The 18,120-nt window shown below is 41.9% G+C and overlaps 1 protein-coding gene across 22 annotated transcripts in view; it reads left to right on the top strand.

Moving 5' to 3' along the window:
- LOC121290577 (target of Nesh-SH3-like) overlaps positions 1-18,120 on the top strand; it is a 290,979-nt gene that overhangs the window by 200,970 nt on the left and 71,889 nt on the right. For 20 of the 22 annotated variants that reach the window (XM_041211152.1, XM_041211159.1, XM_041211153.1 and 17 more), the window contains 4 exons: positions 857-946; positions 6,491-6,580; positions 7,814-7,906; positions 8,852-8,935. In XM_041211152.1, the coding sequence (XP_041067086.1) occupies positions 857-946; positions 6,491-6,580; positions 7,814-7,906; positions 8,852-8,935 (357 nt within the window). The remainder of the gene's footprint in view (positions 1-856; positions 947-6,490; positions 6,581-7,813; positions 7,907-8,851; positions 8,936-18,120) is intronic. The other 2 variants (XM_041211161.1, XM_041211169.1) reach the window with 2 other exon arrangements.

The raw sequence follows: 18,120 nt of genomic DNA, 5'->3' as shown, positions 1-18,120 counted from the left end.
AGGGTGAGACTTATATGGAGATTCTGCATGTCCTCTTCAAAGATGTGTAGCATATTAATAGATACTGATGGAGTCCACCACCTGGCTGTTCACCAACATCCATGAGAATTTCAACTTGTTTCTGGGCAGCCCGGAGAAAATAGCAGCTGCAAAAGCATCTGCAAACCTTCCTCTATTTCATGAGTGATCCAGGCAAGTTAGTCAATTCACTTTGGAGCCATGAATGATGGAATGCAAATTTTGGGGCCAGTATTTTCTGGTTTGAAAAACATCAGAGAAGCAACTCGGAGGAACTAAAGGAAATGAAGGTGCATGGTAACAGATTGGTAAATAATTGCACTAAATCAGTGGTATATTTCATGAAAGGACTGTTTGGTGTTTGATTCTCTTGTTTGACAATAAGGAATAGGGAAGGTGCTGATGTTGAGGGTCAGAATTGGGATGTGATGGCCAACTGTGAGAAGAAAGGTTGAGTAAGAAGACTCAAATCTTTTACCCGTGGAAAAGAGCTGAATGAGCTGTGTGGCAGCAGATACCATAGTAGCTGCTTCCTGTCCTTCACGGACTGACCCTTTTGCATCAGAATGTCAACATCAAACTCCCTTGCATCTTTCAGAACACCTGCCATCAGTGCCTTCCTGATTGCAAAGTTGTAAAGCTGACAATTCATAAGGCAGTGCTGGGCATTGTTACAGATTAATCATCAGGCCATTTTTTATATGCTTATATAAAACACATTGAATTGACCAATTAAAGAATAGTCATATATGTTCTTTACAGTATAGAGATGGCAATTTATCAACACCAGTGCCATTTTTGTGAAAGATACAAAGGTTTCTCTTTGGTTTCTTTCCAGCCCATAAGCCGACAAAGTCTGATACTTCCCCCAAGTTCAGGTCAACTCCAATATCTGAACTCGGTAGCAAAGAAGATGAGAAGTTCACAGGTAAATGCCTAAGAGCCGATGCTGTCATTAACATTGGAAGCATTATTTACTTGTGCAATGTCTTGCATAAAAATGTATTTTGTACTTAAGTTATTGTAAGGAATACAGTTTAATATACTGCTCCATCTTTCATGTTGCCTTGCAATTTTGATCAGTGGTTGAGTACAACATTCTCTTACATTATAACCAAATGAACAAAGATAAAAGCAAAATACTGCGGATGCTGGAAATCTGAAACAAAAGCAGAAAATGCTGGAAAAACTCAGCAGGTCGAGCAGCATCAGTGGAGAGAGAAACAGAGTTAACATTTCAAGTCCATATGATTTTGTTTCTGATTATTTGCCATATAGCATATTGATAAACAAGCAATTATTTGCAATCACCTGCAATGGTTTCCCTTCCCACTCCAACACAGTTACATCTGCATACCCCAAGGATCGATAATCACCCTCTCTCTCGACTCCTCCACTGTCTCTAAATTGTCAGACTGCTTGTCTGGCATCCAGTGCTGGATAAGCAGAAATTTCCTCCAACTAAACATTGGGTAGACTGACCCTGCCACAAACTCCGTTCCCTAGCCACTGGCTCCATCTCTCTCCCTGGCAATGGCCTGGGGCTGAACCAGATTGTTTGCAACCTTGATGTCCTAGTTGCCACAAGGTGAGCTTTCAACTGCATATCCGTGCCATCGTAGGACTGCTTACCTCACCTCCACAACATGGCCTGACTCCAAGTCTGTCTCAGCTTATCTGCTGCTGAAGCCTTCATCCAGACCTTTGTTACCTTTAGCCTTGCCTATTCCAATATACTCATGGCCAGCTCCAAATTTATACCTTCTCTAAACTTGTCATCCAAGCCTTGCTCATGTCCTAACTCTCACCAAGTTTCATTCGCTCATTGCCCCTGTGTCTGCTGACCTATACAAGCAGCCCTTCAATTTTGCAGTTCTCTTCCTTGTTTACAAATCCCTTCATGGCCTCAGTGCTCCCTATTTCTGTAGCCTCTTCCAGTCATACAATATATCGGTGTTCCATCATTCTAGCCTCTTAAGCTCCACTGGTGGCAGCTGTGCCTTGAGCTCCCAAGGCCTTAAGATCTGGAATTCCCTCCCTGAAACTCTCAACCTTGCTCTCTTTCCTCCTCTTTAAAAAGCTCCTTAAGACCTGCCCCCTCAACCAAGCTTTTTGTCATCTGCCCTCCTTGTGTTGCTCCTTGTCAAATATTGTTTGTACAGCTATGAAGTGCCTTGGGATGTTTTATTGCAATAAAATTGCTTTATAAATGCAAGTTTGTTGTTGTTGAGATTGAAAATAACAGAGTTATTTATGCAATTTTAAGTGACAGTGAAACTATCCTGCAATACCTCCCGTGTTGTATATGTTTTCTGGTACTTGGTAAACTCTGGTGCGTTGCATCTTTGCATGGAGTCTTTTCCTTGCTATTTGTGAAGCTTACAAATCTCTTGAATTTCATTGGCTTGGCTGAATTATGTTGCGTGGCTGGTAAACTGTACATGCCATGAAGTTGAAAATTTGTATTTAGATATGCACATTGATAAATATTATGTCTTTCAGCAAAAACATTACTTTTATATCCAGTGTCTAGCATGTTATCATGCTATACTTGTGTTTTTTTTTATTCATTCACGGGATGTGGGCTTCGCTGGCTGGGCCATCCCTTTCAGATGCTGAATATACTGTGCCTTGTATGGTGCTTGTTGGACTTAATTTTCATAAAATGTATTAATACATTTCCAAGATTTACTTGGTCTTTGGAAATGCCGCCAGAAGTGTGGCAGAATGGAATTTTGGGCCTCCCATCTGCCCTGGTGCTAACTCTGGGTAATTTCCCAAGATTAGCTTCATTTAATTATTTTTGGCACACTGCTTGGCAGCAGTTGCTAAAGGATACCATAGTCTGCAACAGCTTAAAAGACTAACCAGCCTCCCCAGTTGTCTTAATCATAGAAACTTACAGCACAGAAAGAGTCCATTCGGCCCATCATGCCTTTGTTGCCTCTTTGAAAGAACTCTACAGTTAGCCTCATTTCCCTGCTTCTTACCTATAGGTCTGCACTTTTTCCCTTTTCAAGCATTTATCCAATTCCCTTTACAACCTGCATCCAGGTAATGCATTCCAGATCTTAGTAAGTTGCTGCATAAATAAATGTCTTTTCATCTTCCTTCTGGTTCCATTACCAATTGCAGTGTCAAGCCCGGTAGCGCTCTCACTTCTGAGGTAGAAAAAAGTGGGGTCAAGCTTGCTCCAGGGACTTGAGCAAAAACCCTAGGCTGACACATCAGTGCAGTACTGAGGGAGCGTTACACTATCAAAGGTGCTGTCCCTTAGATGATGCGTTAAACCGTGTTTCCATCTGTCCACTCAGGTAGATGCAACAGATCCCATGGTACTAATGTTCTCATTCATGGTCACACAGCAGCCTGGAAGGTACCACACAGGCTCTGTTCAGTATGAAATACTGCAGCCACATGAGAACATTTAATATTACAGCACATTGAAAAAACAAGCAGCACATAACAACAACATTTTACAGGGAACATAGCATTGCACTAATTTGAAGAGGAAGGGAGTTATCCTGTGTGTCCTGGTCAGGATTTATCCCTCAATCAACACAATGAAAAAAGCAGATCATCTGCTCATTATCACCTTGCTGTTTATGTGAGCTTGCCGTGTGTAAATTGGATGCTGTATTCCTGCATTACAACAGTGACTACACTGGGTTGTAAAGTGCTTTGGAATGTCCTGAGGTCATAAAAGACACAATATACATCCATGACTTTTTAAAAAATCTTTCAATGATCTTAAATTTATGTCCTCTTTTCACTGATCCTCCTATCAATTGAAATAATTTCTTTATTCTTTTAAAACCCTTCTAAGTTTGAACACCTTTCTTAAATCTCTCAACATTTGATGTAAGGAGAACAATCCTAGATTCTCTAGACCCTCCAGATGACTGAAGATCCGCATCCCAGATATCAGTCTGATAAATCTCCAGTAAATTTCACTTGCCATGTGTCTGCCCATTTCAACAGTCTATTTATTTCCTCCTGATATCTGATACTACCCACCTCACTGCTTAATATCTTTCCAAGTTTTGTATCATTTGCAAAGTTGTGCCTCCTATGCACAAGTGCAGGTCATAAAAATAGATCAGATATATAAGTGGTCCCAATACAGATCCCTAGGGACCCGACTGTATTCTTTCCTTTAGTCATTCCTCCATCCTTGCAAACTACCACCCCATCCCCAACCTCCCTTTCCTCTCTGGGGGCATGAATATTCGCCCTGCATGTGGGCACATGCCTGACATGCCTGAGTATGAAATAGCGCGTGATGACGTCGGGTGAGCGTCCCGACTTCATCGTGCACTCACACAATATTTTGGTTGGTGGGTGTGTGCAAGAGTTGCCAGGGGGCCCACCGACAATTAAGAGGCCTATTAAGGCTATTAAGGCAGTAATTGACCTGGATTTTTAGCTGCCTGTCCCACATTATGGTTGGCAGGCAGGCGAATCGGCCAGGTGGCCTTTGGATTTTTGAGGAAACCTCATCCAAGGACAGGATGAGGTTTCCGATATTAATTTTTTAAAAAAATGTTTGGGTGGAATTTTTATCATCAGTATGTTTAAATGAGTGATTCTTTTGGGTGGAATTTTCTTTTGAAATTTCATAATTTTTTTTGCATTTAAAATTCTTCAGCTCCCTGAGGCAGCTCTCTGCCTTCAGGGATCTTTCATTGCGTGGTCCCCCGCGCCTGCGCTGACTTCAGCGCTCGGCCTCTTCCCATTCCCACCCCGGCAACGCTGGGCCTCAGTGCGCTTTTCACACTGGCTGGCTGTTAATTGGCCAGCCAGTGTGAAATCATGGTTGGGGGCTAAACACAGGTGGCAGCCGGTTTCCCAGCCTCTCTCTGGCCCGCCCGCCATGCACATCCGACGATCCGAAAATCCTGTTCCGAAGTTCTTGAATGTGTTGTTGCCTCCCAAATCTGTTCCCATCTTTTCCTGAACTCCATGTTTGGATCCCTCCAATCAGGAATCTGCATCTACCATAGTACAGAAACACCTCTTATCAAAACCACAAATGACATCCTGTGTGACTATGACAAAGATAAACTATCCCCCTTCATCCTTCTTGACTTCTCTGCACCTTTGACATGGTTGATCATACCAGATCCCACCAGCTGTTCATCACCTGCCTGGTTCTGCTCTTATCTATCTAAACGTACCTGAAGAATCATCACTGATGGCTTCTCTTCTCACCAACATAGTAACCCTGGTGTCCCCCAAAAATCTGTATTTGGCCTCCTGCTATTTCTCATCTTCATGCTGCCCCTCGGTGACATCATCCAAAAACACAGTGTTAATTTCCACATGTGTGCTGAGGGTGCCCACCACCTCTCTCAACCCCTCTACTGTTTTGAACTTGTCAAACTGCTTGTCTGATGAGTAGAAATTTCTTCCAATTAAATATTGGAAGACTGAAGCCATTGTCTTTGGTCCCTGCTAGAAACTGCTCCCTAGCCAGCAATTTCATTCCTCTCCCTGCAATTGTTTGAGGCTGAATCAAACTGATTGCAACCTCCTTATCACACTTGACCCCAAGATGGGCTTTCAACCACAAATCTGTGCCAACACAAAGACCACCTACTTCCACCTCTAACATCGTGTGACTCTGTCCCTTCTGCAATTCTTCTCCTGCTGAAACCTTCACCTATGCCTTTGTTACCTCCAGCCTCGACTATGTTAATGAGCTCCTGGCCGGTCTCCTATGTTCTACTTTCTGTAAACTTGAGGCCATCCAAAACTCATTGTTGGAATGTTTCTTTCTTCAAAATGTTCCTGCTGGAGCCATTTAACTTTTCTTCTCCTTATCCTGTCATCTAGTAATGGTGGATAACTATTGAATGCTGATGGGAATGGTGTGCATCATTTGCTGCCAGCAGCAAAGAACCCACAAAGATCTAATGATCTCTGTGACCTGGACTTCCCCTTTATTGACGTTAGCATTAGTTCAAGGGGATTTCTGGAAACCAGTGATGTCACCAAGCAGACTTAGCAGCCAATCATAGTGAAGAATTCTCATGGACAACAAAAGAGGAAGTAAAAACCACTGATTATCCTTAACCACAAAGCCTGGACCATTGTATCACTCAGTCTTTACCATCTCTTTTGAATATGCACATCCTGCTCACTTAGACAGAGAGATCCAGTGTATGGTTGAGACAATGCCAAAACACACAGAGCAGAAATGGCAAAACTTTCCATCCCAGTACTGCTGCTAAACAGGCAGAAAGATAGAGGAAAATCCTGTCTGTTGTTTCTTGAGCCAGCATATTACTCTTTTGTTAGAGTAGTCATTAAGTCACTTGTTAATATGTTTACATGAATCACGTGGAATTTACCAATAAAAAAGGCATAAATATACTTTCTTAAGTTAGAGAGAGGCTGGTTTATTAATATTAGTGTTGTTTAAGTGAAAGACACAAGGGTATGTATTTGGTTTCTTTGTTATCCCTTACAGAGCTTAAACTGCCAACCTCTGGCACTCCATATATGTTCAATCAAAGCCAACAACCTGCATTTGATAACATAGAGGACAAGAATTTGACAGGTAATTGCAGTAAATGTCCCTGGCATGGGTGCTGATGTTGTTGTAACATTATGTGAAACTGCATTTATTCAATAACTGAATGATTTTTTTTAAAAAACTACAGTTTCATCTTTAAACTGTTATCTTTAGTGTTGTTTGTGGATTTAGAAGGAAATATGAGAACTAGGACATTAAGCAGAAATATAAATAGAAGGTGATACAGGTGAAACCGGTGATAACGGTCTCTATGATTGTTTAACATCAACAATGGTACCAGGCCAGAGAACAACTGCAGTAGTGACCCAAATTGAGACCAGAGAAAATATTTAAATGTGTAATTTTAAGACATGGATGTGCAACTCTTGTGTCATACATGTTATGCTACGTTTTCACTTATAACTGGTAAATTCTGTTTTCTCCTAGTAATGAATACAAATTCAAAATGTATTAGGCAATCAGCACACTGTATCTTGCATGGTGTTTGTTCGTTGTTGTTGTTTGAAATATGTGAAGTGACCAATTGGCTATGTGTTGCATAGCTTTTAAGGGCTTTGCTTATTCCCACTATGCCTCATCAGTGCATCTCATGAACTTGAGATAAAGGAGCATAAAATATATTTCCTGATCAATATTATGAAGGTTGATGCATGTTGCTGTGACATCAATAAGTATACCATATATCCTATGACATATTCACTTGATTTATTGCATTGTATGTTGCACTTATGTGGTCACCATTACACAGTCTCTTGCACGGAATCTTTTGTTGCTTTTGCATGAAATATTTTAGAAGGTCAGTGCACCATTCATCGTGTTGTTCTTTTATAATATTTGCCTGTGGCATGCTGGTTGTTCAATAAGTTATGCATTTCACTGGGGTTTGGTGATTGTGCTGCTTGTGAAATGTATCACTGAGCCAATGTTGAATCTTCCATGGGATTCAAGTATTGCTATTTCCTGAATAGCTCTCGTCAAATCGCTTTTATTCTTGAGTGAGGGATATTGAATGACATTGAATTGGCTATTCAGCTCACCATTTCGCATGAAGCTTATAATTCTATGAAGTAAATCATGTGGTCAATATACTGTGATTGGAATGGAATATGGACAATACTTTCAACAGATGCAAAATAAATGAATTTCACCATCGGCGATTTATGTTGATGTACAGAAAATACATAGATACTACATTCAGTACCATTCGCGTTTGGTTGAGAGATGATAGAAGCTTGCATTATTTTTTATCGTCCACAGACCATGGGTTTCCAACCTCTGAAACTCCACATGTGCGCAATACAAGCCCTGTTCAGCCTCAATTTGGTAGCACTGGGAAAAAGGATATCTCAGGTATTTCTAAAAATACCAGCATGGGTTTGACTGTTGTCATGTGATAGTATGCTGAACACTTTATAACCATCCATTAATCACCCATTGTTCACATGTTCAACAGTCTGCATTCATGTCTCTTTGTGTTTTCTGCAGCACTAATATAGTCCATCTATTTACCTTCTGCATTATTTGAAAAAAAACTGTTTATCATTGGGATAAAATGCAAAAAGATTGTTTCTGCAAAAGGTCCGAAATAAAAAGTGGGGATGTTGGCAGAGTAGATTCAGGGTTTTGGATGTTTTACTTTGATAAAGAGGTGAGATATTACAGAAAATTGTTGAGTTTGGTTCTATCTGTGAAAGGTATCAATCTGTAAAAGGATATCAGTGAGTTTTGCAGTTTTTAAGTATAAACTGAAGTGATGCCAGCCTGTATGCAGAAACAAATGTTGTACTACTCTGCTATTCATAATTACATGCAGTGCATTGCTTCCCTTTGCCTTGATGTTAAATATGTTTTAGTTATCAATGCACTCTGGTTTGCTTGGAATTCAATACTCACTTTTGCTCGGACTGTATCAAGTAGCCAATGCAATTTGTATCTTATGTTTTAAGCACTTGGCCAATATATTGTATGAACAATATTTTGCATGTTTTGTGGAATTTAACATTCCTGGTTCATCAAGTGTGCCTCTCAAATGAAGTTCAAATCATTGCTTATATAAAATGCTTGATCAATGCACTGCATCATGCCTTAAGTATAAACTTTCTTGGTTATTAAATGTATTACAGTGTCTTAAAGCTTCACTGTTGCATGTATACAAATAAGATAATTACATTTTTTCCAAATTGGAATATGATCCTAACATTTTACTCCATCTTTTGTGCCACAATTAATTTAAATGCTCTCATGAAATACATTTTTAACTGTCACATTTTTGTTTTTGTTTGTTCTCTTTTACAGAATCTGATCCTCTGTCAGATAGTTCCTCCATCATCTCAAAATCAGTGCCTAAACCTGATACCAAGCAGAAGCAGATGTTTACAGGTATTGGTGAATAATGTTATACGCACCTGTGTTTTTGCAAAATGGGATGATAACTCAATGATAATTGTTCATCTCTATGTATCATCCATCTACTTGTCTGTTAAAGGTTAGACAAAAGACTCCTTGAACAGTTCCAACATTTTTACTTGCTTCTGTTAATAGGGATGTTTTTTTCTGTTTGTAAGATATTTCTGCTATAGCTACCTGGCTGAAAGATCTGTAAATAGTAAATTTGAATGCCAACTATGCTCATGAAACTTGCCACTACAATAGCATAAATTAAACATCTTAATCACAAATCTTTTAGAAACTTTTTTTCATATTTTTATTTTGCCTCCAATTCCTCATTGATTTCTTGCCAAAGTATGGTTCCAAAGCTAGTGATTATGCATTGGTACCTTCATTACAGCTGCACTGGATAAAGTCATGCATGAATTGACGTGCACTCAGCAAAGTTCACTCAAAAGCAACTATTGATGAGAAATTTATTATTTTCCCTCCCATAATCATGACTGTAGTGGCATAAGTACATTGCTCTGTCTTAATGTTAGCATATGTTTGGACCTGATCATTTTACTGTACCTGAGATCCACAGCATCTGCTGAATACATTGGATGGAATTTAGTGCCCCTCCCAGCAGTGGGGGAATAGTGACATTCTCCCCATGACAATCATCTCTCCCTCAATGATCTGTGGCCTGGGTCCCTCATTGATCCTAGGTCTCTGGTGCATGTGTTACTGGTAGCAGCCACTACTCCCAGTGGCACTGACTAGCAATGGAGAGCTGGTGGCCTCTGCCTACTTATACAGGTGAAAAAATTGCAATGGAAGGCAAGTGCACACTGAAAGTGAACTACAAAAAACAGTCTCAAGCAGTTCCATTCATAGTGGTGAAAACTGATGCAAACCCCATTCTTGGAATCAAAGCTTGTGAAAATCTGAAGCTAATCAAGAGAATAATGAATGTCACCACTAATGACATCCTGAACGAGTATAAAGATGTGTTCCAGGGGATTGGCTGTGTAAAGGGAGAACACACCATCAAGATTGACAAAACTGTGACACCCAAAGTACAACCGCCCAGGAAAATACCAGTAATGCTGACAGACCGACTGAAAGCAGAGTTGGAACAGAATGCGGAAACTTCACATCATCAAGAAAATTGAAGAACCGACAAAATGGGTTAATCCAATTGTAATTGTAGAAAAATCAGATGGGATCTGCAATTCCATCTGAGTCCCAGAGGCTTAAACCAGGCAGTACAAAGACAGCATCACCAGCTGCCCACAGTAGAAGAGATTTAGCTGATGCTAAATACTACTTAGTTTTGGATGCGAGTTCAGGCTTCTGTCAGGTCCAGCTGGAAGAATGCAGTTTCTATCTCGGCACCTTCAACACGCCATATGGGCAATGCAAGTTTTTACGCTGACCTTTTGTATTAATTCAGCTCTGGAGGTGTTCCAACAAACAGTGAAGCAGCTGTTTGAAGGGTGAAAGGGTGTGGAAACCTATATTGACGTTATGCTAGTCTGAGGAGCCTCACGAGAAGAACAGGACCGCAGGCTGAGGCAGGTGCTGGCCAGAGCTAGAGAAAGGAACCTCAATTTGAAGAAGGAAAAGTGTAAAATAGGTCTTCATGAAATCAAGTACTTGGGACATGTGCTAACAAGTGAGGCACTGAAGCAGGACCCGAGTAAAATCGAAGCAGTCGTGAACATGCCATATCCAGAATGTAAGAAAGACTTGGCGAGGTTTTTGGGAATGGTGACCTATCTTGGGAAATTCATTCCAAACATGTCAGACCTGACAGAACCTCTCAGAGAATTTTTACAAAAAGGTGTGGAATGGCACTGGGAACAAATCCACCAGGAAGCTTTGACCAGTCTGAAGAGAACACTGACGCAGGCACCAGTGTTATAGTATTACGATGTCAGTCAGCTGGTCAAGATATCAGTGGACGCTCCAAAGACTGGCCTGGGAGCTGACCTCTTGCAAAATGAGGCACCAGTGACATACGCTTCAAAGGCAATGACTGAAACACAGCAGCGGTATACCCAAATAGAGAAAGAAATGCTAGCAATTGTGTTTGGCTTAGAACACTTCCACCAGTTTGTCTATGACAAAGTCATGGAGGTAGAGTCTGATCATAAGCCTTTGGAAGCTACACTTAAAAAGCCCCTGAACTGTGCACCATCAAGAATTCAAAGGTTACTAATGCGTCTGCAGAAGTACCAAGTCAGAGTTAAATACAACCCTGGCAAAGACATGTACATCACAGACTCTCTGTCATGTGCACACCTATCCTGGAGGACGAGGATAAAGAAATGGAAGCACAGGATCACACGATGACAAAGAATTTACCTGTGGCTGTAACCAAACTGGATGAGATCAGGAAAGCGACTAAGAACAACGCCACCCTGAGAAAACTGCAGCAGCTTGTGCAAACTCTCTGGCCCACACATCCAAGCAGAGCCCCTTCTGCTGTACAAGAGTACTGGAACCTTTGTGAGGAACTTCATGTAGCAGAAGGAATACTTTTCATGGGAGAAGAGATCATAGTTTCTGCAACACTGAGGAAAGAAAAGCTGCAGCACACACATGAAAGTCACCTTGACATAGAAACATGTAGGAGAAGACTTTGAGATGTAATGTATTGGCCTGGAATGGGAGTACAATTCGGGGAAATGGTGAATGCATGCGCAGTGTGCCAAAAGTACAGTAAATGGCAACAAAAGGAACCACTTTAACCACACAGTGGGGAGAATTTTCTCCCCATCGGAGGGACTGAGCAGGAGCAGGCACGGGCTAGTGCGCAGCCGACCACGGGCGCTGCCATTTTACGTGGGCAGGGTAATTAAGGCCCGCCCAGCGTGACGTGCACCCGGATGCGCTGTGCGCTCTCTGTGCCGGCGGGGGGAGCAGGCTGAGTCGGGGCCTGCGCTCTTTCACAAAATCTTCCTGAGGCACAGAGCTGCCTCAGGGAGATTAGTTTGATTGTCAAAAATTTTAATAAAGAAAAAAAAAATTTAAGACATGTCCCCTCATGTGACAGTGTCACATATGAGCTGAGACATGTCAATGAACTTAAATAAAAAATTTTTATTCAATTTATAAACACTTCATGAAACCTCATCCTGCCTGTGGATGAGGTATATGATAAATGTGAAAGCCACCTGGTCTCTTCGCCCGTCCCCCAATGTTAAGGTTGGACAGGCAGTTCTGTTAAGTATTTTAATTGATATTTAAATGGCCTTAATAGGCCTTTGACAGTTCAGCAGGCGCGCAGCCGACTCCGGTGTGTGCCCGTCGAACTGAAAATCGGAATGATGCACGGTGACTTCGGGACGCACACCCGACATCGCACATCGGCGAGCAGGCCCCGACCCTGCACGCTGACCCAAAGATTCTGGCTAGTGTTCCAGAGAGGCCCTGGCAGAAAGTTGGAGTGGACTTGTTCACATTTGACAGCAGTGGGAAAAATTTTCCCCACGTCCGGGGCGGAAGTGGCCACGGGCAGGCGCGCCTCTGATCGGCATCCCGAATCGTGGGCGCGCCGCCATTTACAGTGTGATATTGGCTCGGAAGCACTATGCCCTCCCTGTGCGGGCGGTGGCGGGGGGATTCCCTCAGCTGGGAGTGCGGTCCTTCACTCATGCCCGCAAAAGAGAGCGCAGATCTCTCTGAGGCTAAGCGCTGCCTCAGGGAGATCGGCTCGGAATTAAAACTTGTAATACAAATGATAAAAAAATTTCCCTGACATGTCCCCTCATGTGACACTGTCACATGATTTGGGACATGTCCATAACTTTTATTGAAACCTTTAATAAAAATTTAAATACCCTCATGAAACCTCATCCTGCCCGAGTTCCACCCAACGTCATTCCGCGTCATTTTACGCGTCGGTGAGCAGGCCCTGCCACTGCTTGCCAACTAGAAGATCCTGCCCAGTGAGTATCTACTAGCAGTAGATCATTACTCAAAGTTTTTTGAGTCTGTGGTGCTGAGAAATGATAGTCAGAACATCACTGTAATAAATCATTTAAAATCAGTTTTAACTCACCACAGCATACCTGAAGTGCTGATCTTAGACAATGGTCCACAATTCTCAGGCAGTGAGTTTTGCAAATTTGCACAGGACTGGGAGTTTTGCCACACTACGTCAAGTCCCAAATATCCACAATCCAACAGAATGGTGGAAAGTACTGTGCAGACCTTAAAACACCTGTTGAAGAAGGCAAAGGCAGATGGAATAGACCCCTACCTGGCTTTGCTGGATTTCAGGAATACTGCATTAAAGTTCCTGATGGGGAGAAGACTAAGAACTAAGCTTCCAAAAGCGCCCCAACTATTATTTCCACAGCCAGTGAGCTACAGCATGTAGGACCTGCTCAAACTGAGACAGTAGAAGCAGAAATAGTACTTTGTTCGAGGCGCCCTGCCTCTGCCTGACCTGAATGTGGGAGACAGTGAGGATTGAGCATGAAGGGACCTGGATTCCTGCTGTTGTCACAGGAACCACAGGAGAACCAAGATCTTGCATAGTGCAGACTCCAAACGGACAACAGTATAGGAGAAACTGGAAATTCTTATGGAAAACAAATGAAACACAACCCCGCTCTGAACCAGAAAGAGTAGCTGAAGATCAAAAACCAGAATCTACCAGTGAAGCAACAAATAACCAGACAAAACCTGAGAGTCTTGAAAACTATCCAAGGGGCGATATGACACAGTGGTGAGAAGGCCCTTGTCCTTCAAAATCACCTCTGTCATTATTCAGAACATCCAGTAGAAGGATTATGAGAAAACCACAGAGATAGAGAGATGAGTAAAAGACAAAACAGACTGATCAAAAGAGAGTGAGAAAGAATAGATAAGAGACTTTGTGCACTTGAGTTATATAAAAGTTTTTTTTAAGAAAAGGGAAAGTCATGATAATAGCTCATTGTGGTAGTGCACTCCAGTGCTAATAGTTACTTTGTACTAGCTAAGGGTTCACCTGACCTGGGAGTTGAAGGTCAGATAGCACATATTGGAGCTGGTCTTGACAGAGTTCAGATACTGCCGATTTGTGTTCATGTTAGGAAAATGAGTTATCAATAAAGTTAACTCAGCTACAATGTCGATAGCCTGTGTGCATCATTGAAACAAGACAACACCCATTGTTTCAATTATGGCAATTTAGTATACTCGGATGAATATAGTGGTGTAGATGTTTACTTGCTTTGTGGGAATCAGAAGAGTTAAAAACAGCTGTTTGCAACTCAATCTTTTCCCAAAATATCCTATTTTAATCTGTAGGGTTCCTATTGCCTCAGTAAAACCCCAATTGATTTCTGCCAGGCTGAGACTGAAGCAGCTTGGCAACTGGTGAAAAAGTTGAAGAGGTGAGTATAAAACTTTCCACTGTGGGGTCAGGAATAGCAACAGTGCTTCCCAGGAATTACAAGGAAAGTTGCAGCCCACCTGGCTTAGAATCTGCCCCTTCCCCTGGCAAGGACCGCAAAGACCTCTTCCATGCCATTTACTGCAATCTGATAGGAGACTAAGAGATTCTCAATCTTTCCCTGTCCACAACTTCTCTGCGTTTGACCGGCAGCACAGAGAGATTTAATACCCCAGCCCAGTAATTCATTGGGCTGAATTTTCCCCCATTGGAGGGGGGGAAGTTGATGGGCGGGCACGTACGGGCACGCTTCCGATTGGCGCGCCGCCAGTTTACATGGGCGGACCAATTAAGGCCTGCATAGCGTGACATCCGCACGGAAGCGCTGTGCACTCCCTGCCGGCGTGGGGAATCCCAAAATTGAGAGTGCACTCTTTCGCACATGCACACGAAAGAGCACACTTATCTCCCTGAGGCTAAGTGCTGCCTCAGGGAGATCAGCTGTACATGTAAAAAAGACAAAAATAGAAAAATAAAGTTTCCCTTACATGTCCCCTCATGTGACAATGTCACATGAGTTGGGACATGTCCATAATTTTAACAAAATCTTTATTAAAAATTTTTAAAGCCTACATGAAATGTCATCCCGCTTGTTTTAAACCCAAAAGAAGTATGATAATTTAGGTGAAATCTTTTCAATTGCGGGGCCCGCAGCTGATTTTGCTGAGCTCCCGCCTTCCTGAAAATTTAAATCGCCGACTCGTAAAATTCTGCCCAGCGTGTTCTGCCTTCGCACCAGCCCCTGACTAATAAAATCTCACATGTGATTGGTTTTGTGCTGCCTTTTCCCAAAAAGTCAATCGATGAGGAGAGTGTAAGCTTTCTGGTGGAATTTTATGGCCCATGCCTCCAGCAGGATTTTCCGGTCCCGCCGAAGCCAATAGACTTTTGATTTTACAGCCCTGCCATGACAGGGCAGTCAAATTCTGCCCTCCATTCCTATGGAGCAATGGGTGGTCAATCAGTTAAAATGGAATAGTTCCTTTTCTAACTCCTTTGCTGATGTTCTCTGATTTAAATGTCGCTAGTTTTGTTGGTGATGAATTTGGGTGAGAGCCTAACGTGCAAATGCTAATCAGGGGCTTAAGACATCAATCAAAGTCCAATTTCATTTACTACTGCAATTTTCCTGCCAGGCTAAAAGAAGTCAGTAACTGGTGGGAAGGACATAAGGCCTTTCGAGATAATTGTAAAACTTTCCATTGTGGGGATAGGGGAAACAGGAAGGTTCCTCCAGGCTACATAATGCAAATCACAGTCTCGATAACCTGGATTACTCGCTACTTCCCTCAAGACTTATCCAAAACTCCCCGTCTGTCATTGGCCTGCAATCTGACAGGCTGTCTGACCTTTCCCTGCCAAAAGCATGAAGGAAAGAAATAAAGAAAGAAAAACGTGCACTTATGTAGCCTCAGGGTGTCCCAAAGCACTTTTTATTGTAAAAAAAAGAACTTTTGAAGTGTAGTCACTGTTGTAGTGTAGGAAATGCCGATTTGCTTGCAGCAAGCACCCACAAACAGCAATTTGATACTGATCAGATAAGGGCGGGGTGTGTGGTTGTCCGCGTGCTCCCCCCCCAATCGATGCCAGGTCCCTCGATCAGACACTGAGTGCCTGACAATGAAGGACTCTCTAGAAGCCTGCAAGCACCTCAGACAAGGTTTGCTTTTTGGAGTTCTGATGTGGCAAGTCTCCTGCCCGCTGCTGGGTGAATGCCAGCAGTGGCCGGATGAGGCCATTTAGTGGGCATTCATTGTACAATTAACTGCCCTAATTGCCAGCAAGGTGGGAAAGCTGTCCATGAGCCTTCTTGCCACGAACTTACTCAGGGCAGCAGCCGATTTCACACACACCACCAGCCCCCCCACCCAACCTTCTGCCATCAAACTCAACGGAGGTCATGGGGGGCGGGGGTGTGCTGGGAAGAGCATTAAATTCTACCTCAGATGTGGACTAATATTGTTTAATTGAGGCCCAAGAGTTAAAAATACTCTAGAACCTGAAGCTTAGGCTAGTGAGCATCTTTTGTAGTCACCACTGTCCCAGCAGCCTCATTTGCTTTGTAACCTGCTTGGGATTAAAATCAATGACAATGTGTTTGCTTATGGCCTGGTCCCTAGCATGTGCTCTGTCTCCTAAGTACAGTTTAATCAGTACACTTGGAAAAGCATACTGCTTGGCCAATATTCTGTCTCCAGAGTTTTGTCTGCACTTCGGTATAGTTTTTACTTACATGGATTGCATTGAATTTTCCAGGTTAGACGATTCCAAACTCCTGGCTAAAGCAAGGAACTTGATGGCAATGAGGTCCAGAAAGGAACCATATGTATAAACACAAAATTAATTTGGGCTGAATGTTTGACTATATTGAGGTCAAAACACTCAGATCCTTCAAATCTAAAGCTTAAACATTGGAACCAGTATGCAAATAAAGAATCTATTTTCACTGGACAGTGAGAGACTTGAACTTGTATTACCCACTACTCTGCTTTTTTGTATATTAAGTGTCTGGTGAACTAGTGTAAGCTATCTTTTCAGAACAGGAAGTGGCATGGATCTATTCCACTAAATAACAGTAATACATTTCACTGTGAGTAAAGGCTAGGTTTTGAACTCATGGCCCTTTAAGTTGAGGGTTTAATGCTGTATAGAGCAGTTTTATCACTGATAGTAAACGTGCAGCATCTTAACCAAGCAGTCTTTATATTTTAAAATAATGCTCACAGTTTTTCTTTATTCTAAAGGAAATAATTTTCTCATCCATGGTGAAATTAGATTGCTGTTGATAGTATTAAATATTCTGCTTTTGTAAGGCATACCAAAGGTGATAAAATATATTGTTTGTAAATGATAAATTTAATGGTCAGCTGTGGTCACTGGGAATCTAACATAACCACAATAATGTGAAGTATGAATGCTAATTTACTATCAAGTAGAAATTTCCCACTAAACATTTAAGTTTACTTTTACTTTGCTCCCATTTTTTTCCTTGGTATTTTCTTCACTGGGCCAATTGGGGCTTTCAAGCCTGAAATCGATAAGATTTTTGTTAGAGAAGGAACCATAAGATATGGAGCAAAGGGAGATAAATAGATTGATCTGTCTGCTGGAGTAGGCTTGATGGTCTAATCCTGTTCCTCTGTTCCACAATTGATGGCAGTGCTCCAAAGATTAATTAAATGTCAGCTAAGATAATGACTATCCAAGAGCAGTGGTTTGCCCTTTTCAAAAAGGTTCCTTAATGTAGCCTTTTTGACCATGGTTAAACAATGGTAACATGGCAGTCCAAATCCACTTCTGTTCCTGAGCCCATAACTTCTATCTCCTCTTTATTTTTCCTGTTTCTATTGAACCCTTCACTCTTATATCTTCCCCTTCCAATGACCTAGTCATGCCACCATTTATTTTAACTCTCTCATATAATTTTACCCCACCAATCCCTACCCAGTACATTAGTATTCCCCTGCCTTCCAATTGTCCTAGGCTTGAATCTCCTTTTAATGAGCTCACAACTAGTTTCTATGACTCTCTTGGCATTCTTCATAGAACTCATCACTGCCTCCTTATAAGCATAAGAAGAGTAGCCATTCAGCACCTCTAGCTTGATCCACCATTCAGTTAGATTATGGTTGATCTATATCATAACTCCATCTACCTGCTTTGGTTCTGCAATCCATGTTACCCTTGCCTCATAGAAATCTAGTAATAATCCCAACTGCACCATTCTCTTCTCTTGTTAACA

The sequence above is a fragment of the Carcharodon carcharias genome, chromosome 18 (genome assembly GCF_017639515.1).
Source record: "Carcharodon carcharias isolate sCarCar2 chromosome 18, sCarCar2.pri, whole genome shotgun sequence".
Lineage (NCBI taxonomy): Eukaryota > Metazoa > Chordata > Chondrichthyes > Lamniformes > Lamnidae > Carcharodon > Carcharodon carcharias.
Note: the sequence above shows the minus strand (reverse complement) of the source record. Positions and strands in the feature narration are given on the sequence as shown.